The sequence below is a fragment of the Stegodyphus dumicola genome, chromosome 3, assembly GCF_044657685.1.
Source record: "Stegodyphus dumicola isolate Sdum_Otavi_A_Nest chromosome 3, ASM4465768v1".
Lineage (NCBI taxonomy): Eukaryota > Metazoa > Arthropoda > Arachnida > Araneae > Eresidae > Stegodyphus > Stegodyphus dumicola.
The window spans coordinates 278,127,105-278,152,267 of NC_140770.1; the positions used below are offsets into that span (position 1 = coordinate 278,127,105).

The following is a 25,163-nucleotide window of genomic DNA, read 5'->3' on the forward strand; positions in this document are numbered from 1 at the left end:
TGATCTATAATCCGGAAAAATCGATAATCCGGAACGGCCGAAGTCCCAACTAGTCCGAATTAACGACTTTTGACTGTATTGACAAATAACCATTTAAAAAGATTATTTACCTACATTTAGGGTAATATTTACTCTTTTTTTTTTTTTTTTTTTTTTTTTCCAAACTGCCCACCCAAAGTTAATTTGAAACTAATTGTGGCTTAACTATAAAAATGCCAAATAATTACAATTTTGATGTTAAGTTACTTTAATAAATATTTCTTTCTATGATACTTACAAAGGCAGTTAAAACAGAAAGCATATACTCTATTCTTTTTCAGTACTTAAATGCTCATATTCTAGTGGCATAATGTACGAACCCATTTAGAATTAAAATTTACTTAATGGTAATAAAAACTTTTACTGCAATTTTTTAACATTATCTCTCATTTAAGTTTAAGCACATGGCTTTTCTGTTTTTTCACTATAGAGCAGGTTACCTACGTTTAAAATAAATTGCTCCGTTTTTCATCAGCTCTTTCAATGTGATAAAAATTGTGTACTATTTGAAATGCGTTTGTTTTAAAAATAAATCAAAACTCATGAATACTCACTTTTTTCTTTGCTCTAATTCCCCCTTCAGCCACCATTTCCTTATATCGCTTTCCTTTACAAGATCTCTGAGGCTTCGTATTATCCAACTGTACAGTATCTCCATCAACTACAAATAATAAACAGTTATAATTTTCTTCCCAAATCGTGTACTACAAAACTCTATACAAGATACTAATGTCAAGAAATTAAATTCCCCTATAAAAATGCTGCAAAATACTTTTAATTTCATTCACGCTAAAACAATCTTAAAAAGTTTTTAATGAACTCTCAAAATATCTTGATTGATATATTCAACCCTTTTTCCAAAAACAAAAAGTAAAAAAGTTCTATTATGCGTTTTTCCCCCACAATGTTCAAAACTTAGACCTAGTGCCAAAATAATGCATCTAACTTGTTCAAATTCTTCTAAATTCATCTTTAATAAGCTACTGCCACTAAAATACTCAAAACATCATATTTTGGACTAGTTCTTTTAATCAGCACAAAAAAATTCATAAATCTGTGTAGTGCATCAAAATCAGTGAAATGCATTCAATTTAAACGTTCTGAAAGAGTATGCTAGTCTGAAAATACATCATGTGACAAATGGTTAAAGTTATTAAATATGCTTATTATTATGATAAATTTAATGTCTGTTATCAATGTTGAGCAAACTACAGTACTTACAATCGATTATTTTAAATATCTTTATACGCAGAGAAATATAGTATTAGATCTGAACGTACATCAGAATATTTAGAAAATTTAAAGATAAAAGTCAAAGTAATCACACTAAATACAGTTAAATTCAAATACAGAACCTTTTTGCAAGATACATTATATATTATTACATATTCCGTCACACCCGACAGGGCATTACACTAACTGACCTCATGGATTCGTATTAGGCATGGGAGGGGCTGTCATGTCAAAGCTTCTCTAAGAGGAGAACTAGAATCGCTTGCTGTGATGCTATATATGCACCCATATTTTTTGCAATGGCAAATATATTTGACATTAATGCACAAGTTATTTACTAACAATTAAGATGTTGCTAAAAGAAAAATGTTTTGAAACATCTGTTTCATGAATTAATTACTCAAAGGAGTATAGATACTTCAGGAATATAATAAAAATCTTCAAGAAAGTCAAAATTTTAAGACCACAAAGGGGTTAAAAAACAAGACAACTTCAGTGATAATGGGGTAAAAAGAAAAATGTGTCAAAAGAGCAACAATTTAATGACAACTAAGTACAGTTGTAAAATGTGCAAGAAGCCTCTTAACCTCATAACATCAAAAACATTTGCACTTACTGCACTACTCATTTTCCGAGTCCATCATATCATGATTCTGGTGTGAAGAATGATGAATGACACTATTTTCTTAATCTGATATAAATATTATTTTCAAGGCAATCAAAACTGAATGTTATTTGATTCTGTCAACAATTCAGTTAGTGATTTTTACCGTTCTACATCATAACAGATCATGTAGAAATCGAAACACCATGAAAATAAGTATACTCGTTCGTTGCAAACGTTATATTTTTGTCTAAATATTTTTACATTCTACTTACATATTTCATATATACAATCATATATATGTTTCTTATATTTTTATAATAAACACATATTTTCTTATATTTTTATAATAAACACATATTTTCTTATATTTTTATAATAAACACATATATATGCGTTTATTATAAAAATATAAGAAACAAAATACTATTTTGCAATTAGACAAAGCCCCCAAAGTAACCAATCAATATATCAATTTGATACACCATGCTTACTCCTTCTATGAAAAGTACTGTGCCCGACAGAAGGTTAACTTTTTTTTTTTTTTTTTTTTCCCCTGTAGTGATTTTTATTTCATGAATTTATTCCAAATGAAACAATATATCTCAAGTACCATTTTTGGCATCAGCTTTTGGAGAGGAGTCTGTTTCTGCAGGAGCAGAAGGCAGTGGGACATTTGCTACAGCAGCTTTTACTTTGAGAGGCTTAGGATGAAATGCATGAGCTGAAAATGTTAAATCTCCTTTACTGTTTGGAGTCAAACTTACAGGTGTGGTAGAAAGTGCCCCAGATTTTATATCCATCACACCTAGGAATAAATAAATGCCCAATACAGTGAGAATAACAGATTACTTCAATGACTAACAAACAAAAAATTGTGAGACATCAAATCTAACATTGCTGATATAGAATTTTTTTTTTTTTTTTAAATTCTTCAGTGAAAAACTACCTATCAAGCCTTAGGCTAGTTTAAACTTACACAGTAATGATCAACGTTTCCATCTTATTGTAACTTAAAACAATTAAAGTTTTAGATTAAAATATTAATATATGCATGCAAAATTAAAGGTAATTTACTTTTCAAAATCATGATATTACAACTCCATTTTATTTTCTGAATAATTCTAAAACTACTAGAAGAAAATCTCATTAAAGTAATTAATCTGTACTGCAAACAACAGAATAATTAATCTGTACTGCGAACAACAGAATCACACCATAAAATATTTGTTAAATTTATTTCTTTATATAGAAAGTTTCTATATAAAAACTGTCAATGAAGAACATTTTATGTTGCATCTTCCAACATAAATGCTTAAAATAGTTTAACTGTTGAATTCAGTTGCAATTAATGTTTTACCTTCTTTCATTCCATTACTATCTAGTTAAAGGGTATCTAGCATAACTAATATAACTGCAATAAATGAAAAATTCTATATAATCTCGATTTTTTGTATTTACCATTATGAAATATTTACTTCCAGCTAACATATATTTATTAACACTAACAAATTTACTCATAAATCTAATTTCTAAACCAGGAATTTTCAACCACAAGTAAATCCCTCTGAAACTAGGCAATACGCCCCCTTGGGAGGATTTCATACCTTCATGGGGAAATACAGTCAGCCTTTTATTTAGCATTAATTTTGATACGTAAGTTATTTGTTTTAGTATTAGGTTTGATATGTTTTGATAGTATTAACATTAAGTATTTAATTTTAATTTAAGAATACAAAAAACTACTAATAGTCAAGTTTTGGTATGTATCAATATTTCCTATGCTTTTTCTTGTTTAATTTATAAAACATGTTTAAAAAAAATAATCTAAATAAATGCATGTGTATTTTTCACATTTTGGAAAGATGGGGGAGGGAATGATCTCCTAGCAATGGTGAAAGAAAAATGCATGCGGCAAAAAAAGTTGAGAACCACTATTCTAGATAACTCATTATGTAAATATAAATAATTACACTAAACTGCAGCTTTCACATAAAGAAATCAGAAGAGTTGCTATTTACAATAAATAATCATGCAGTTCCTTTTTTAAAAAAGAGGTTATTTAAAAAAAAAAAAAAAAACAGTTCTACACTAATAACAATAAATAAGTTATATAAAATATGAAAATTAATTTTCCCTAAATATTCTCTATAATAATAATTATTGCCTTCATTTTGCTGCACCAAACTGTGATAATATGGGCTTTCCCAGTTAAGGCAGGGGAAGTGAAAAGTCCTTAAAGGGGATTAATCCAAAAGGAATGGATACTATTCAGACTCACAGCAGCAGCCCATCAAATGAGGAAGACTCTTTCGTCATCTCAATGCACCTCCAAGGATGTGGAAATATATGAAAACCAAAATGCTAGTCCACCATGTACCCACCTAGAGCGATGGCAATTAGGAAATTGGTTTGTGTGTATCATGTCCTCTCGGATAAAGGTAGCCAAAGTTCCTATTACCAGCCTAAAGTTCATACCAGTGTAATGTTTTACCTCAGGCCAGATTAGAGTCACCATTCCATAGACATATGTGTTAATACAAGGAAGAGATGATATGCCTGTTTTTACATTTATTACTTTAATTACATTTAGAAAAATATATTAGCTTAGCACATATGCACAAAAACAAAAAATACAATTACATGTAAGTCATTCAACACATTCAAAGAAAAATCACAGGCAGAAGTCCACAGAAGTAGCAAGTATGCTAGTTGGAAAGTCAGCTATTATCATGTGACATTAGTGAAGTCACTTTGATACTTCACGGAGGGCTGCCAGAGAGGATCTGCCCTGCCCTGTCACAAGCATCCCCCCTTTTTCAGTAGGACAAAAGGGGAAAACTAGTAGCACCAACTTTTGGATCTTTCTGCAATCTAAGAGTTCTCCACACAGGTTTCTTGCAACAGATGACCTACCCTGTATTTGACTTTAATTGTCAGTATGAATCACATGATCAGGCCTTGAGTGGTTCCCTCTTTGGCTTCATTTATAGTATCAGGGTAACTTACTGCATTCTCCTGACACTCATACCCCTCTGGCAAAAGACAGCAAAAGTAAAAACTGTCAATTTGTTAATTGTGAATAGTGCTATGAAGATGAGAGCAACTGAATTCTGCATAATTGCAACTGAGAAATCTGCAGTACAATACCTTCATATTCAAGATTTATTACCTGAAGTTAACACAAGTGATGCTGCCACATCATCTCGCTAAACTGTGATGTCAATCTGTAAATAATGATCATAAATTTTTGGCCATGTTAAGAAACATCAGGACAGCATTTGTTTAAATGAAAAACAGGGATGGTTATCAGTGTTATATCTGATAACAGCAGTAAAATGATGAGTATTAACAAATGTGAAATGGGACTGCTTCAATTGACAGATACCAAATAATTGCTTGAACTGGGTTTGAAGTATAACGACAACCACTGACAGATATTATTGGCCATCTTCAGGGCCACATCAGTGCACTTCTCTTTAATTTAATATAATGATCAACGGATGTGGTAAAAAGTGTAAAATTTTTTTGCATTTATTTATTTACTACTACTACTTTTTGTCTGGTTTACTGCAACAATACTAGTTTCTTTAATTTTGATCATGGTTCACAGGAGGTAGATCACCAGACAGGTGGGGACATCTTTTGCATGAGAATAGGGTTATATATTAGGTGTGCCAAGATAAACTGAACCCAAGTGCAAGTGAAACTTTCCATATCCAGTTCAGTTTATCTTGGGCCACTTGAAATAAGGTCTGACTGGTTTCATTCTAATAAAATCACACATCTTCGAAGGTCAGAGCTCTGCTGCATGTATTAGCTCAAAAACTACCACAGTTTTCCAGGATTAAGATCTAAGGAATCAAAACTAATTTAATAAGCCATTCATGGTTTCAACTTAATACAGCATGTATTTAAGATATGCACAGCTTAATCTTAGATGCAATCATAAAAAAAGGTAGCTTTTGGCTATTTCTAGAAGTGGAACATTTGAGAGGCTCACAATGTTTTCTATCGGATGCAACAGATGCTAATGGAAACATACCTATGTAATACAGCCATATTTTACTATCCTAATTTGAGCAGTTGTAATACAATAAAACTTTTTAAATATAAAACAAAGCTTAATAACGGTTACTATTTGGGTCTATGTTGCATTAAATGACTACATTTCCATTACCTTACAGTATGACATATATTATTAGATCCTAATATTGTTAATGTAATACATTAATGTTATAATAACAAATAAAATTAATATACCTGCATAAAACTGAGGTGATTGACTTCGATTATGAGGACTTCTAGCTGCAGCTATTGATGATGCTCGTGGACTGGAAGCTGGAGAAGCTGATGCTACTAATGTCACAGAGGGAGATTTAACTTGATTCACAGTCATATATGTTGTTGGATCTATTAAATACATATCATGAATATTTATAATGTATTCGAAAAGACAGAAGTATATTATCTCATTATGCCCCTCAAAACATAAGCAATAATTAAAAATTTATAATTTTATTCAAATTTACATTGTTGAAAAAAAAGAAAATGAATGTTTTTAGAATGTAAAATACATGTTACTTCTCTTGCCCCCCCCCCAAAAAAAAAGAAAAGAAAAAAAAAATTTTTTTTTATTTGTGTAATTCTACATTCCTCAATTACATTGGTTCTTTCTTCTGCATAACTTAAGATTATAACATAACTTACAGTAAGATTTAACCTATAAGTACATCTAAAATAGTACAGCCCAAGTATCTTAATCAGGAGAGAATTCCCCCTAGGGGGGATTTCACAGTTTCTGGAGTGTTTCATTCTTTCTTTCGTTCATAGTTTCATTTACCTGTTACAAATTTCATTTTAGTTTGTGAATATAAAAAACTACTATTATTCAAGTTTTGGTATTTATCAATATTTTTTATACTTTTTCTTGCTTAATTTATAAAACACACTAAAAATAATCTAAATTTAAATTAAAGTTTGAGTTTTGGAAAACAGCAGAGTAGAAATGATCATCTAGTAATGGTGAAAAGGGTACATGGGACAAAAAAGGTTCAGAACCACTGGTATAGCCCAATGTGTAATGCACCTTTAACATTTAATTCATATCAAAAAATTACACAAATGTATTAAATTCATATATTGGATAATAAAGAAATTAACTTAATCTCAAAGCACTGTACAAGAATAATTATTTAAGTAATCTTACAAACAAAAAGCTATAAAAGTAACTTCTTAACTAAGCATTTTAAAACAAATGATTCGTAAGCTAAATAAATAAAGCAAATAAAACAAAAGAGAAAAGGGGGGAATAACATATTCATGAATAATCCCCTTTTTACTGACATGCAATAAATTTTTAAAGTTTTCGCATTTGGTAATTAAATCATAAGCATACACTTCTAATTTTCTAAACTACTTCTGATCATTTTTCTGTTTCTTTTCTCTGATTTCCTTTATCTAAAAATGAGTATTTTCAGCTGATAAAAGTACCTTTCTGAGGTGTCACAGCTACACACTGTTGAAGTTGTATTAAAGTTCCTTGAACACCTGGAGAGAGGTCTGATGAAGATATAAGGGAAACCGGATGTGAACTCAGTGAAGCCGGAGATCCAGGAGAAGTTGCCTGCCTTCTAAAAAACAATTAACATATACAACTGTATATTTCCAAATACCATTCATCAGCTCAACTGATAGCAATTTAACCATTATGCTGCAGCATGATTAAAGAAATGCATAATATGGACAAAATTCAATTTTTTAATACACATATCAACTTAGCTATTAAAATCAATTAATAGTTATACTCCATGGCTATATAGAAAATATTTAAAAGAGAAATAAAAATATCAACATCACAGGTGAATTTAAACACATATATATAAGGAATATCTAGAAAGTAAATAGTGTCACTGTCACTGCAATATTATGACAGTGACGCTGCACATGGCATGCAAAATTTTCTGATTTTTAGTAAGGTTTTGGTGCAATTTTCAGACAGTCTCGCCGTGTATCTTGGGTCTGTGTTCATAATATTTACAAAAATCATCTATCACTTATTTCTTGAGTGCCAGAAATGCTAAAATTCATTGGAAAACTATTAAAATTTTGCAGAAATGATATCAGCAATTCAAGAGTACAAAGAAAAGACTTTTTAAAGGGCAGAAATATGTATGTGTAGATGAGGATACTCACCCATTACCTTTCGTCATTGAAATTTGTGCATTCATCTAAATGGAAAATTTGACAGAACAGTAGATTTGATATGACATCATTCTCCTTGAATTTCGAAGAACTTCTATGTACACTTCTTCGCAAACATTAACATAAAAAGTGAATGAAGTGTAGGCTAACCACTGAAACTGCTTTACATACTAGGCCGTCAAAACTGCCTGCAGAGGAGTACAAACTGAAACAGATGTGCAGTTCATAGAACTTTGATTCACTGGTACACTACTATAAGAAAGGCAGCGATTTCCTAAGCAATATTGATATTGGATACAAAATTCGAGAGTTGCATGCAATCTCTAATTCAAACTACAGCAGTGTAGAAGTTGGTGTGCCACAGTGGAAGCACATTTCATCAACGCGAAAGATGAAAGAGAAGTACGTTTTCCACTTTGAAAATCTTCAAATCTTTGTTTTGGACAAAAAAAAAAACAAAAGTAGTTTTGTCAGATTTTTTTTGTATCAAGGCTTCACAATTAATGTGTATGTAAAAACTCTTATGAAACTGAACTGCACAATCCAGAACAAATGATGTAGCATACACCCTACAGTCCAGACCATGCAGTCATAACTTCCATCTCTACAAAAAAACTTGGTATCTGCAGTTTTAAGACAACAATCAATGTGTGCTTTGCATCACAGGTAACAGCTTACTATGATGCTGGGATTACTGTTACCATTGTAAGCACCTCTGAACAATAGTGGGAATTGCTAAAAAATACTTATTGGTATTTATTTATCAACAGAAAATATTTTTGTAAGAACAGTTGTTGTTTTTGCGATACCCCACCAGAACTTACTTTTTGGATAACATATGGCTTCCAATATTAAAAATTTATAAGTGTAGCTCATCTGTTTATTTCAATGAAAAATTTCAAATGAAACTGCTAATGGCTTTAAAATTTTAAAACTAAAAAAGCATCCATTGAATTTTTTAATTAGTTCTTATATCAAGGGTAGTTAGCCCTTTTATACCTACAAGTCCAATTTGAAGGCAGTAAAATTTCTATACTGCCTACACATCCACAGTAAATTAACACTAATTTAGCGCAACTACAAAAGTTTTTTAGTGGATGTTTAGTAAAAAATACATAGTTAAATTTATCCATTTATTTATATTATAATTTATAATATTATACTTTTAATAGACAGGAAATTCATTAAAAACAACAAAGCCGTATAAATGTATAAAAACAGGAAAGCTCTATATGAAGCAGAATGGTCAAATAGAGAACTAAACTTGATATGGCATGTGTATACACCAACAAACCAAAACATTATGACCATCCTCTTATTTTTCAATGAACTTGACTGGATAATGTGGAGGACACATGATTAAGTGGGAATGGTATTTAGCTGCTGCTAGAGAAGGTAAGGAATCATTTTAGTACTTACTTTTGCAAGTGATAGGAAAGGCTTCTAAGCAAATCTGATACAGAGCAGACTGTAATGGCTCGAAGACTGAGAACGAGTATCTCCAAAACTGTATGACTGGTAGGTTGTTCACAATTTGTCATTGTTAGTATCGGTTTTAACGAAAGTTTCCCACCACCACAAATATCCTCTGTGTAAACAGTTCACATAGGCATGTTTAATTGTGTTTTGGCAAACAATTTTTGGCGTTCCAAAGAAAGAGACTTGCTTTAGCACACTGTGCTGCAAAATTTGTAAAAAAATATCGTTTTCATTAAGTACAAGGTATCTCAAATTGAACTATCCTGCTACCAGATTAGATACATCATTTATTTCCAGTTCTGTTCCAAAATGTCAGCTACAGAATGTCACCAAAACATGTATACACTGTAGGTACTAATGTATCGTATGACACTGTGAAGGTTTGGTACAGAAAGTTCAAAAACACAGACTATGACACTCAAGAAGCATAGCGCTCTGCCCAGCCTACTGATGTTGACAAGGCCCACCTGCTACAACTTATAGAAGAAGATCAGTACGCAAACACTCAAGAGCTTGCTAAGGAGTTAGATGTTAGCGCCATGTCCATTGGTCATGCTATGCATTGCATAAACTTAACATACAAGTTGAATTGCTGGGTGCCACATGAGCTGACTCAGACAGATAAGGCCAGGCATGTTCATGCCTGCACTAATCTGCTCAAATATCAAAGCAAGGACAAAATTCTGGACCGGATCATCATTTGTGATTAAAAGTAGATTTACTTCAACAACACAAGCCAAAAAAAGGTGTTGGTCTGCCCCTGGTGAGGCGCAAAGTGCAATTTGACTAACAAAAAGCATGCTTTGTATCTGTTGGGATTGCTGTGGTATTATTCACAAAGAGGAAAAGGAAGATACAAAGCATGATTATCTCACATAATCATGCTTTGTATCTGTTGTGATTGCTGTGGTACTATCCACCAAGAGTATCTGGAAAAAAGTAAAACTCTCAACAGTAAGGTGTACAATGAGATTCCTTGATGGTCCGTGTTCAAATTGCTATCAAGGAAAAATTTCAAAGAGTTCCAGCACAAAAAAGATAATGCTCCATCAGGATAATGCAGGACCACATGAGTCTGCATTCACTGGCTAAATTCCATAAGGACTCGAATGGGATCTTTGCCACACCCATCATATGACCTCGACATCGCTCCTTTGAACTTCTAATTTTTTTCACACTTGCAGCCACAGTTTACTGGTGCTATCTTCCATCCTGCACAGGACGCCTGAATTGAAGTTGATCTGTTTTTAGACTCATGGCCACCAAGTTTCTGGCTGAAGGCTTTGAAAAACTACCAAAACGTTGGCAGAAAATCATAGATTTCGATGGTTATTACCACCCGCGCTAAACGTACTGCTTTCATGTTTCTTTTTCTAACTTTATTAAGAACATTTTTTGGCGGAAAACTTTCGTTACAAGCAGTAGACGGCAAGGTGTTGGACGTCCACATATCAGCAAAGAAAAAGGACATCAGAGACTGTCCCACTTCATACAGCAAAACTGACACCAGATAGTGGCTCAGCTGACAGCCCAACACAATGCATGTCCAAGTGCAGGTGTTTCAAAATTCAGCAGACACTGTCATATATAGAACTGAGTAGTAGACGTCCCACTTGTGTTCCTCTCTTCACCAAGTGTCATTGCCAACTATGCCTAGACCATACATTAGTGGAAGACAGTTGCCTGGTCGTATGAATTGCAATTTCTCATTCATCACGACAAATGGTTGTGTTAGAGTACACCATTTTCCAGGCAAATAGTTGATCTACCCCTACACAGCAAGTCATACACAGGCTGGTAATGGCAGTATTATGTTTTGGGAAATGCTCTCATAGATGGCTCTGAGATCCTTGATCATGGTAGAACAGACCATGACAGCTGCGAACCATCTGAACATAACTATGGATCAGCTGCATCTTTACATGGCGTATGTCGTCTTCCCAACTGGAAATGGAATCTTTCAGCAGAACAGCTCATGTCATAAGGATCAAATTGTGTTCGAATGGTTTAAGGAGCATAAGGATGAATTCCAATTTATGTCCTCAACACCTAACTCGGCAGATCTTAACCTGATACAGTACATTTGGAATGTCATGAAGCGGTAGCTCACAGCTCAAACACCTCCATGTCTGACTATCTTGACTTTTCGTGACCGCTGCTTAGACATTTGGTACAAAACGTCTCAGGTCATCTAGCAAGAATTTGTGGCATCCATGCCAAAGCAAGTTGCAGCTCTTTTGTACATCAAAGATCATGCATTGCGTTACTGAGTAAGTGGTCATAATGTTTTGGCTCTTCGGTATAAATGTATACATCCATGCACATTTCAATCTTTCTTGATCATTATCAGACAAAAAACCCCATGAAAGACGCCCACCATGAAAGCTTAAATTGCCTATTAGTGGGTGGTAGGACCTTACCTGCCTTATATTACCTTCAATTGTTTTTTAATTACAAACTTTATCATAACTTTTATGTTATATAAACTTTCATGACAAAACTTATCATTATCTTTATTTAAGTAAAAAACCTTATTCTTCAATAAAATAAGTATTCTTAATGAATTTTTGAAAAAAAGTACGAGCAACAAAATAGTTATTAATTAAACATAAAGATATTTTCAGTACTAGAATTAATATCATTATTTGCACAGACACAGCACAAATACCAAGATAATACAGCAATAAAGCCAATAAAAGATGCAGCAAATTCTACTTGTTTTGAGAAAAGCAAATAAAATTTCTAATGGTATTAGGTGTTTATATACTTCAGTAATGTAATACCAGAAGCTGTTGACTTCTGAGAGTATGTTATATTAAAAACCATTCAGATAATTTCAACTATAGCAACAAGCGATGCAAGGATAACTTTTTTTAATGAATTTAAATTCAAAAATTCTGTAATCGCAACAAATCTCAGCATAGAAAATGCTGTCAAGCCAACGGATTTGGCATTGCTTTTGTGAAGTTCACAAAGTCTTCAAAACAGAATTCATGACTCTGTCCTCCCCTCTGTTGTTTTCACAAAATGAACGGACATAATTTAACTAGATCTAAGCAAAACAGTTCAGAAGACCAGTACACAATTCAAACACTTCTTGCAGTACAGTAATTACAGTAAAGCTGACAAAATTGAATATATGTGTGGTAATGATTATTTTGTTGGTTGTGGTGGCAAACGTATATGTCACATGTTATGATAAACAGGGATATAGTGGCAACTTACCCCAGGACAAGATCCAGGTCTATAGCCCACCGTGACGAGAGAGTGACAAACACATGAAAACAGATTTAATTCTTTCTTTATTGGATACTAACAATACTGAAGAGATATTCCTTTTTTTTTAATCCGGTATGTCACATGGTGATATGAGGCCTCCTTACTCAGAACAAAAAAAGGATAGATCAATTCTTCCACACAGCCCTTCGAAGACTTGGTGTATTTCAGCTCAAACACATGCAGGTACTTTTCATCGGGATGCCGGGCGAAAATGCCAAGCCCGGGAAAAAAAGAGATTAGCTTAAATTTTGCAGCTACAACATCAAAGAGAAAGAAACTCGCTTCCTTAATACACACTGAGAGACCAAAGAAAGCTTGCACGATAAACTCCCAAAAGTTTGCATTTTACCCCACTCTTACTGTCTTTCTCTAGGCAGCATCTCCATCTCGCACCTTCACAATCTCCTCCTTCTCCTCCCTCTTCGTGGACAAAAATACCGCCTTTTATAAAGTTCCACAGTTAAGTTTTGCCACCAATGAAAAAAGATCCAGCGTCAGAAGGCAACCAATCGCAAAATACCTTCAGCTACCCAGGCAAACATAAGTGAAGACGCTAGTTGTTTGACGCAATACTTTCCTCCGCTTACAACAGTTGTCTGATGCAATACTTTCCTCTGCTTACAACAGTTGTCTGATGAAATCTGTTCCTCACCTTACAACACAAACTGGCGAAAAAAATGAAACTGTCACCAAAGGAATCTGATGCAAATATCTAAATATTGCCATATCGTAGTAAATAATTAATTCAATGTGACCTCGTCACATATCCACCCCTGCTTCGGAAAAAAAAAGGGTAAAAAAAAAAATTCCTATGTGCACAAAGAACATTCCTAGTGTTAAGAGGGAGCCTCATATCAACTCATGCCAATTCATGTGAAAGTGCTGATTGAAAATACATATATTACACACAGATTGCTATTTACATAATAAATAAAAGTACTTAGTATACAAATGCCAGACAAATAACATAATCAGATGCGCTATAAATAAACATACAATTTCTAACATATTAAAACATGGAGATCACTTGGTTAAATTGCTATCATTTAACACCAAAGTATATGGATAATTGTGCAAAGAATCCAATGTTATACTGTTGGCACAGATGATTAAAGTTCAACTGATAGTCTTCTGTGCATCACACACAGTAATGGAAGCATTCATTTTAAAAGTCCATGAAAAATATTAGAGTCCATAATATCAAAAGTCTATAAATTTAACATAATTACCGTACTGAGTATTCAGGCACAGTCTCTAACATGTGTACTCAGTAATAAGTGATATAATCATTGCACATTCACATAATTTGTCCAAAATATTGAAAAACTAGGCACATAATTGATAATAAGTGTGTGTTAAATAAGTACACAGTCCACAAAAGTAGTCGAGATGTCAAATAATTTGAACATTGTTCATATAGTTCAAAACCTACATTCTGTTCTATTTGCACAGAATTCAGCATTTAAGAGGATATATGGATACACAAACACAGAAATATCATGTGTAAACAAAGTTAACTTGCAAGACATAAGACAGTTGTGGTGGTAAATGCATTAACAGTGAGTCCTCAAAGGCACAGTAATAGAATATCATGCTATAGTAATTTAGTAGCACCATGTAATATAGTTTAACATATATTATTTCATGCTACTGCAATGCAGCTAGATATTACCAACACTCTGAATTAGCACCTAAAAGGGAGCAGCACAAACCCTTAGAATAAAGTTAATATGCATTGAACCATTGGACCAAATTAAATATATCATGACATACAATACTTCTCATGTTATACAACAAACAAAATTCACATACCAACTTTTCATGCAAAACATGTTTCATGCTATAAATATGTAATATAACACATACAGTTTCAAGATAAAAGTAGGGCGTATAAAATCTCATGGTGACTAAAGATTAGAGAACCGTTACAATAAAATAAGAAAACATTCTTTACGATAAAGCAAAATTGCAATTTTTACATACTCCTAGTTACACTTAATAAATAGCATTTATGATGACAAAATATTATAAGACAACTATAATCACATCATATAGAGAGATTTTGAAAAAATAAAACACCTTTAATCATTTTAAATATGTTAGGCACAATGTTGTTGAATCTATAATTGATATTTAAGGGTGATCAAGCCTTAAACTCTAATGATTATGCCTGCACAATCATAAGAATTCAACAAAAGAGGCACAACAGAATAAATTTGGTACAATTAGATATAAACACACCTCCTGCTTAACAATACATAACTTTTCATATATATCAACATTCTCCAATACACTACTATGTTAAGACAAGAAGAAAATTTAAACGTGCTGTCTTTTTTCTTAGATTATACTGGTGTGTAACTTGAGGAGCAGGAGGTGGATTTTGAACTAAGTGAGAGAATCGTTTTGAAGCTAAACAAAGGCGATTGATGTGAATTTTGAATGGTTGAGCAAACTCATTGTCAAGTGCTCGAATAGTGTAGTTTACATCACTTGATTTTGAAACAATACAAAATGGTCCAGAAAATCTGGGTTTAAATGTATCCTTAGATTTCAGATACACTACGTCATCAATACTGAATGATCTTAATTTGGCATTTTTCAGTGGACGAGTATTTTGTTATACTTGTTTTCGCTCAAGCGTCTCATAGGCATGTTCATAAGTTAATTTCAGCTGTGTTAGAAGATCACACAAATAATGGGATTTATCCAATTGAGCTGGCCTTGGATCAGGATGAAATGTACCAAAAATTAAAGGTATCAAAAATTAAAGATAAGTTTCTTCCAAAATGCAAAATATTAGGAGAATAGCCTGTTGAAGGATGAATAGTACCATTGTAAATATTCTGATGGATTAACAATGCATTTTGAAATGAAACACCTTTTTCATGAAGGGTAAGTAAAGAAGTTTTGATTGAAGTATTAACTCGTTCACTTTGTGCATTGCATTCCGGTCCCTGAGGAGTACAGTGAGATAATTTAATACCTAATGATTTTGTAATTGATTCAAACACTAATGAAGTGAATTGTGTGCCCAAATCAGTCAAGATCATTTCCAATCGTCCATGTACAGATATATATTGTAATAAATGCCCTGTAATAGTTTCAGCAGTGAGATTTTTAAGTGGATATAAAGCAAGATGCTTAGAAAAATGATCTAAAACAGTAAGAACATGGCCACAATTCCTTATAGGACCGACAATATCCATGGAAATAAAGTCATTTGGGTACTTAGGTATTCTGATGGCTTTATATGGTGCTTGTTTAGGAGTGAACGACTTATATTTGTTGCATAAATGACACGAGAGGACAAAGTTCTTTGTGTCATGCCCTTCCAAAAGTAACGTTTCGATAAAATCTCATAAGTCTTTTGCACCCCAAGATGGGATATATGGGAAATTTCTAACACTTTAGATTTCAATGCTTGTGGAACAACAATTAACTCAGCATTATTTTGTTTGTTTGAAATAAACATAAGAAGCTTGCTTGACTCATTAATGAAGAAATTATGTACCTTTGCAGCATTAAGCAAGGAAGGATTTTTCAAAATTGTGATAATTTCTGAAGTAAAAGGATCCGAACTTTGCTCAGCAAGAAATGTTGACTCTGAAATTTCATAATCAGGATCTCCAGAAGAAACCAGGGCATTCACTTGGGGTCGTTCAAGATTTGTTTCAACAAACGGAAGAATAACTGAGTTATCTTCAGAGTTTTCAGCCAACACTGGCTGATTATGATCAGGATCTTGCATACGTGACATGTAATCAGCTAGAGAATTTAATTTTCCAGGAATATGCTAAAATTCAAAAGTATATTCACTTAACTCCATAAGCCACCTAGTCGTGTTGTCAGCAGGTAACATAGATTTTTGATAATGCAACAGAGGTTTACTATCAGTCAAAATTGTAAACTTTCGATTATATAAATATGATTTGAAAGCAGTAACAGACCGATAAATGGCATAAAGTTCCAATTTTATAGCTGGGTATTTTCTTTCAGATGGTGACAATGTTCGACTATAATATGACACAGGATGCAATTCATTGTTGTGTTCCTGCAGAACTCCCAAAATAGCATGACCACTGGCATCAGTATTCAGTATAAATTCCTTGTCCCATTGTGGTAAGATAACAAAAGGTTCAGAAAAGAATATATGCTGAAGTTTCTCAAATGCAAATGCGCATCAGTCCATTTAAATTTATTCTTCTTACTGGTCAATTGTGTCAAAATATCAGTAAGTTCAGCATAATTTGGTATGGGATGCCTATAGAAACCACAAAGGCCTAGAAATTTTCTGACCTGGCGGACAGTCTTAGGTGGTTGAAAGTTAGTGATCTTAGCAATATTAGTTGAAATGGGTTTAATTAAGTTATGAAAGATGTGAAATCCTAAATAATCTATAGCTGTTTTGAAAAAGACACATTTTGTAGGAGACAGTGTTATGTTATACTTAGATAAAAGTTTCAATACTGCAGTCAACTTAGTCATCATATCATTAAAGTCAGAAGCACCTATTACAATATCATCCTGATATGCATGCACACCTACGATGCCGTTCATCAATAAGCGTATCCACTAAAGCTTGAAAAGTACTGGCGGCAGTCTTTAAGCCAAAAACTAGCCTTCTATTAGCAAAGGATCCAAAAGCGGTAGTAAATGTTAACACATCCTGCAAGTGATCGGGAAGTTTAATTTGCCAATAAGTATTTTTTAAGTCAAGTACTGAATAGTACTTGTAAGTGGAGATGTTGTTTATAAGCGTTGAAATCTTTGGAAGAGGATATGTTGAATGTTCAATAATAGAATTAAGCAATCTTAAATCAAGAGCCATGCGGTATTTGGGTGGATTATTAAGGTATTTGGGATCTGGCTTCTTTTTTACTAAGAGCATGGGACAAGCCCATTCAGCAACATTTCGATGAATTAAACCAGCTTCCTGCAATTCCTGAAGATCTTCTTTAACTTGGGATTGCAATGAATAAGGAATTTCAAAAGGGAGGGTCCTAATGGGATTCAAAAAGCTAAAACAAATTTGTGGGGTTACAAGATAGCGATACTCATTTTGAGGAGTATCTGAATTTACAGAATCATGTATGGTCTCAGCAAATTCAATATCAGATGTGACTTGACCTAGCTTCTGATTTTTGTTTATATGAACATTGTTCGAACCAATATTTTTGATGACAGTAATGAAGGAATTGTCGTTTAGAGTGTGGATCGCAGGATGCAATTCAATATCGTGTTTACTTACAGTTGGTTGAAAAAGGACAGGTTGATTGTTAGCATGAGGACTATTGACTCTTAAGTGCGCAATTGTCGATTCTCCAGGATCTAACATAATTTTGTGTTTCAAAATTGCATAACATTCTGAAGGTACAGGATTACAATTATAATTTTTTACATTAGCCATATTAATTAGAGGTACATCAAAATTATTAAATTTTGCAACTGCACTTTTAGCACATATTAAGACATCACGTTTGGATAAAAACTCATAACCTAAAATTCCATGAAAATTTTGTTGAAAAGCATCAGATACATAAAAGGCATGTTTAAAATGCTGCTTGTTTATCATAAATGATATTTCTGCACAGGCTGAAAAATGTAAATTGGAATTGATAGTTTTAATTTGAACATGTCTGGATAAAAATCTAACTTTAGTATCCAATTTTATTGTATCAAACACAGCTTTTGATAACAATGACACAGAACTTCCTGAATCAAGTAATAAAGTGCACAAATTTTTACCAAATGTTACATGAATCAAAGGAAGAGTACAATCAGAAAAGACATTATTTATATGCGCAATAGGTAAACAATTACTTTTACTTTTGACATGAAATTGTTGCAAAAACTCTTTGATAGAATTCGACGGTTTACCCCTGATTATCATTTGCTTATTTAAATATGTTTCAATACTCTCCGATTCTTTGCTCGTATGATAGTTGGTTTTTGGTGACTTGGTTGAGACATTAGAGGTCACATCGCCACCTACTTGTGAACTCCCCTTACGTTTAAAGGGGTACTGTATCTTGGCTGATTATAATAATTTGGTCTCCGACCATAAGATGGAAATCTGTTAACATTTGAGTTATCACCTTGTCGTGTACTATTGCTATAGAACTGTGGTCTAGTGAGATTAGGACGACTACTCAAACTTCTAACCTGGTTCTGACGAGGGCTACACATCGCCAAATACGCACGACATACTGACATTGAATGTCCAAATTTATGACAGTATAAGCATGGAAGTGGATATGGAGGATATATGGGAGTTTCTTGCATCCAATTTACACAGTGGTCATTTGTATCTTGAGTATGTGTGGGATTACTTGTCCGTAAAGACAAAACAGCATTACATTGATTTAAGGGATGCTTATCTAAATTACAAAACTGACATTTTTCATTCTGTAATGCAATTTGAAGACTGAGGTTTTCAACTTGACTTTTTAAACTCTCAATAGCATCATCTTTGCTATTCAAAGCAATGGAATGTGTTTGCATTATTTTCAAATTTTGCGAATTAGAATGATGTTGCTGAGCTAAATTCACAAGTTGATCAAAATTATCTGTAGATTCACTAATTAATTTTTCTTTGAGTTCTATTGGTAAAGCAGCTAGAAACTGCAAAGATTTTATTTGGTTCAATGCTTTGCTATTTTGAACATGGTTGTATGTAGCATGAGCCAAAGTTTCAATGCGATGAGCAAGACTTTTCATTGACTCACCAGGTAACAGCTGAATGGTCTGGAAAGCAATTAAATTAGATGAAGAGAATCCTTCAAAAAGAAATTTATCAGTTTTTCACAAGCCTCATCTAAGGAAGTCACATTTTGACAAGCAGGCGATTCTGCAAAGAACTGCTGTGCAGCACCAACAAGTTTACTTTTCAGATATAATAGTGCAACTTTATCATTCCAATTATTAAGAGTTTTATATTCTTTAATCTGGTTAGTGAACCGGCGAATGGTATCAGGATCACCAGAAAATGATGCAATATTAAATGTGAATGTTTTAGTTTCCATTTGTTCAGGAGATTGTTGTCGTGTCTTGGGCATACTCAATTAAACAAAATAACATTCTATGAAATGACACATATAATAAATATGCAAATTTTTGCCCAATAAAGGTATATACTATAAATCATATATATAATACAAATAAAAAAAATTAATATAAAACAAATTTACCACTGCAGCATAAGACTTAAGTTAGACTTTGAATCATTCATGTGATTAATACAATCTATATTCATCTTAAATACATTCAGTTAGACTTTGAATCATTCATGTGATTAATACAATCTATATTCACTTTAAATACATTCATAAATACAACTGCTTTAAATGCAGTCTTAGAATAGATACAGTTCAATGCAACGTTAATGTAATTGCCACAGCCCACGAAATGGTTGGGCGCGGCACCAAGTGTGGTAATGATTATTTCGTTGGTTGTGGTGGCAAACGTATATGTCACATGTTATGATAAACAGGAATATAGTAGCAACTTACCCCAGGTCTATAGATCCAGGTCTATAGCCCGCCGTGGCGAGAGAGTGACAAACACGTGAAAACAGATTTAATTCTTGTTTATTGGATACTAACAATACTGAAGAGATATTCCTTTTTTTTTTTAATCCGGTATGTCACATGACGATATGAGGCCTCCTCACTCAGAACAAAAAAAGGATAGATCAATTCTTCCACACAGCCCTTTGAAGACTTGGTGTATTTCAGCTCAAACACATGCAAGTACTCTTCATCGGGATTTTGCCGCCAATGAAAAAAGATCCAGCGTCAGAAGGCAACCAATCGCAAAATACCTTCAGCTACACAGGCAAACAGAAGTGAAGACGCTAGTTGTTGGGAATGGCATCACTAAGCCAACGAATCAAAAGCCAGATAGAGACTGACGTCATGGGACGCCAGAGGAAAACGAACAGTTCCGGTTTAGTTAGCTAAGAACGATGTTTGCATGATGTGGCTAGATAGATATTGTAGCTAGATAAATATTTCATATTCTTTTAACTTGTCTTTATGTGTAAATAAATCTTTTTGCTTAAGTTTAAATGAAGTACTCCATTTATGACAAGATAGCTGTTAATTCATTGGGTAGATGACTTACGAATCCCTTCTGAGCTAGCCATTGTTCGAACGTAACGCCTTACGTAACATATCATTGTGGCGCCAAGACGTGGGGCGCGATAACAGCTAAAATAAATTGAAAATGGAGCTTACACAGCTGAAGACAGAAAGAAAATGTCTAAGAACTTCCTTTACCACATGTGCAAACAAAATTGATGCAGAACTGAAATCAGATATTCCTGATTTGAAGCTGCTTTCGATTCTGGAACAACAGCTTAGGGACAAGTTTAATCGACTTGAAATTTGCCAAAAGGAAGTAACGTCGCTAATTCTACAATCTAAAGAAGCTGAAAAGCTATATGAAGAAGATTTTATTTCTTCTGAGCCTTATAGAGATAAATATTTTGAACTGTGTTCTCAAATCGAAAAGCTGTCGAAGAATCCTTTACCTACTGAATTACCAGAGAAGCGCAAATTTAAACTGCCGAAGATCGAACTAAAGAAATTCAACGGCGAAGCAAAAGAATTTTTGACATTTTGGAGCCAGTTTTCGAAGATCCATGAAGATCCGACGATTCCAGATGAAGATAAATTCCAGTACCTCCTGCAAGCAGTTGTTCCTCAGTCCAAAGCCGCACGGGTAGTGGAGAGCTTTCCGGCAACGGCCTCGAATTATTCAAAAGCAATCGCCCAGCTTCAAGAGAGGTTTGGAAGAGAAGACTTACTTGTGCAGATATACGTCAGAGATCTTCTAAGCATGGTTATGCGTAATGCAAGCAGTGGACGTGTGAAGACGGATCTTCCCACTCTCTACGATGATTTAGAAACCAAGATTAGAGCTTTAGAAAGTCTTGGAAGAACGCAAGAGAAGTAAGTTGATTTCTTAACGCCTTTAGTTGAATCCTGCCTGCCCGAAGAAGTATTAATTGCTTGGGAGAGAAACAGAAATTTAAAAGAAGCACTTCAGCCTGATGACCGATGCCTTGAAAATTTGATGAATTTTCTAAAACAAGAAGTGAAAGGAGAAGAGATGGTCGTGTTAGCCCGCACTGGGTTTGGTTCTAATCATATTTCTAAGAAAAAGGATACACTAAATAAAAATTTAGATTTCGCCACCGCAGCTGCGTTAGTAAGTACATCAAATTCTGAGAGCCCAGGTAAGCGCAATTTTAACTGTCTCTTTTGTGAAAAACGGCACCCAACTAAAGAATGTTTTTCTGCTAGAAATATGACATTAGAAGCTAAGAAAAATATATTAATTAAAAGAGGGGCCTGTTTTGGATGTTTCAGATTTGGACACACCTATAAAACATGTCGAGTAAAAAATTCTTGCATGTACTGTAATAAACATCACCATTCTTTAATGTGTCCCGATCGACAAGAAAAAAGCGCAAATGAAAAGTCTAAAAGGGACGTAACTGAAACCAGTACATTAACTAATAACTGTAAAATAGAAAATGTTTATTTAATGACTCTAATAGTTAAAATTAAATTTAAGAATGTTGAGCTTAAAGTACGCACATTACTGGATACAGGTTCTCAGCATTCGTTTGTCAGTAAAAAATTAGTAGAGAATTTAAATTTAAAACCATTAAGGCAAATTAAATTGAAGCATTCGTTATTCGGTGGAAGAGAAACGCGAACGCAGATTCACGATGTTTATAATTTGTTGATTTCGGCATTAGATGAAACTTTCTCCTTTCAAATCGAAGCACTTTCCGAGAGCAAAATTTGTGGCACAGTGCCAAAAGTGAACGATAGTAAAATTATTAATGAACTGAAAGATAGAGGCGTCAGTTTGTCTGATTTGGGTTCTTCTGATCGTGAGATTGATCTGCTTTTGGGAGCGGATATTGTGGGCGCTTTATTTACTAATAAATCTGTTCGGTTGGAGTCAGGGTTATTTTTGATTGACACTTGTTTGGGACATGTGTTAACTGGGAAGCATGAGTCATTTGGAGATAGCAATGATGATACTGTTTTGAATGCAATTTCGTTGTATGTTAGTAATTATTCGATAAAAGATTTGTGGTCTTTAGAATCCATAGGTATTTCAGATCCCATTGAAAATAATAGAAAGAATTTAGAACATTCTAGAGTTTTGGAAGAGTTTAAAAATAATGTGAAAATTCTTTCAGACGGTAGATATGAACTTTGTTTACCTTTTAAATCTGATGTGGCCGATTTGCCGACAAATAAAGATTTAATTTGGAAGCGGCATAAAAGGATGTGCCAGCAAGCACAAGATAAAGCATTTTTAGAAGAATATACTACGATTTTCCGGGAATGGGAAAAATTGAATATAATTGAAAAGGTAACTGATAATATTGAGACGGGACATTTTTTACCTCATCGGCCAGTAATTAAGGACAGTACAAAAATCAGACCTGTCTTTGACGCGTCAGCCCGAGAAAGTGGTAAATGCTCTTTGAATGACCTTTTGTATAAGGGTCCGAACTTACTAGAAATAATTCCAGAGATACTTGATAGGTTTCGAATTCATCCAATAGGATTATCTTCAGATATTGAGAAAGCATTTCTGATGCTAAGTATAGCCCCTCAACATAGAGATTTCTTGCGGTTTTTTTATCCGTCCGAGAGTGAACAGATTGTTTACCGACATCGCAGAGTAGTATTTGGGTTAAAGTCGAGTCCATTTTTATTAGCAGCCTCAATTACACATTTATTAGATAATGTACCATCTGAATTTGATGCTATAGCACAAAAACTGAAACATTCTTTTTACGTAGATAATTGTGTTTGTGGTGTTGCAAATATTGAGGAGCAGGAAGATTTTATTGTAAATGCAAAAGATATTTTGTCACGGGGTTGCTTTAATTTAAGAAACTGGGAGAGTAATGTAAAATGTAAGTATGTTTTTAATAGTACTGGTGTCACGAAAGTATTGGGAATTTTGTGGGATCTTGATAAGGACACTCTTAAGTGTAATTTAAACTTTAATCTTGTAAGTGAAGATCAAAATTTTACTAAGAGAATCATTTTAGCTACAGTTCACAAAATATATGATCCAATAGGTCTGTTGAGTCCTGCAATCTTACCACCTAAGCTTTTACTGAAGGAAACGTAGAATTTAAATCTAAAGTGGGATACTCCCTTACCAGATAGTATTCAAATGTCTTTTAAAAGATGGTTTAGAGAAATAGATGCATTAAGAGATATCGAAATCTCACGTTATGTTGAAATAAATGATTCCACTGAGATGCATGTTTTCGTAGATGCGTGCAAAGAGGCATATGCCACCTGTATTTTTTTTAGAACGAGAACCTCTCAAGGGGTAAAAATTTACTTTGTTAGAGCAAAAACCAGAGTTGCACCTTTGAAGAAAGTAATGATCCCTAGGTTAGAGTTAATGGCTTGCTGCATTGGTGCCAGGTTGGCATATTCAGTGAAGCAGGCTTTAAATGCCCATGAGATTAAAACAATATTTTGGAGCGACTCTAGGGTAGCTTTATACTGGTTAAAAGAGCGTGGTGATTGGACAGTTTTTGTCTCGAACAGAGTAAAAGAAATAAATAATCTGTTTCCTAATAATGAATGGCGACATGTGCCAGGGAAAATGAATCCCGCTGATCTGATTTCGCGAGGGTGTTCCCCTAAGAAATTGTTAGAATCCTGCTGGTGGAAAGGCCCGGCATGGTTGTTGCAAGCAAGAGACAACTGGCCTGACACCGAAATATTGATAACGGAAACACCCGAAATAACACTTGAAAGGAGAAAGGTTAGGTTATGTAATATTAATTTGTTGGAAGAGAGAGTCCCGTGGTATGCCATTAAATTCTCAAATTTCCATTCAATAGTTAGAATGGTTGCATGGATATTGAGATTTATCAGTAATGTAAGATCGCATCATGATACTAGACGGGGGGGAGAACTTCTAACGCAGGAGATTGAAAATGCTGAAATTCTGCTTATTCGTAATGTGCAAGCTCAATTTTTTCCTAGTGAAACCTCTTTTCGGAACTTGTGTGTTTTCAAAGATGCGAATGGAATTATCAGAATTAAAACTCGAATTACTGAACGCATAGATAAGCCTTTCTTCATTTCACCTATTCTTCTTCCTGATAAATGTATCTTTACTCAAAGACTGATTGAATATTTTCACCGAGAAAACTGTCATGCTGGAACCCAGATATTACTAAGCATATTGCGTGAAAAGTACTGGATTACAAGAGGAAGAAGAGCGATACGTAGTGTTCTGAAGGACTGTATTAAATGTCGAC

General features: G+C 33.7%; 1 protein-coding gene across 2 annotated transcripts in view; it reads right to left on the minus strand.

Moving 5' to 3' along the window:
- LOC118195585 (protein capicua homolog) overlaps positions 1-25,163 on the minus strand; it is a 122,311-nt gene that overhangs the window by 35,192 nt on the left and 61,956 nt on the right. For both annotated transcript variants that reach the window (XR_015040464.1, XM_085814210.1), the window contains exons 12-15: positions 7,370-7,509; positions 6,140-6,289; positions 2,490-2,684; positions 594-700 (exon numbers count right to left, since the gene is read on the minus strand). Coding sequence is in view for 1 of the 2 variants with exons in the window: in XM_085814210.1 (XP_085670336.1) it covers positions 594-700; positions 2,490-2,684; positions 6,140-6,289; positions 7,370-7,509 (592 nt within the window). In the remaining variant the exon portion in view is untranslated. The remainder of the gene's footprint in view (positions 1-593; positions 701-2,489; positions 2,685-6,139; positions 6,290-7,369; positions 7,510-25,163) is intronic.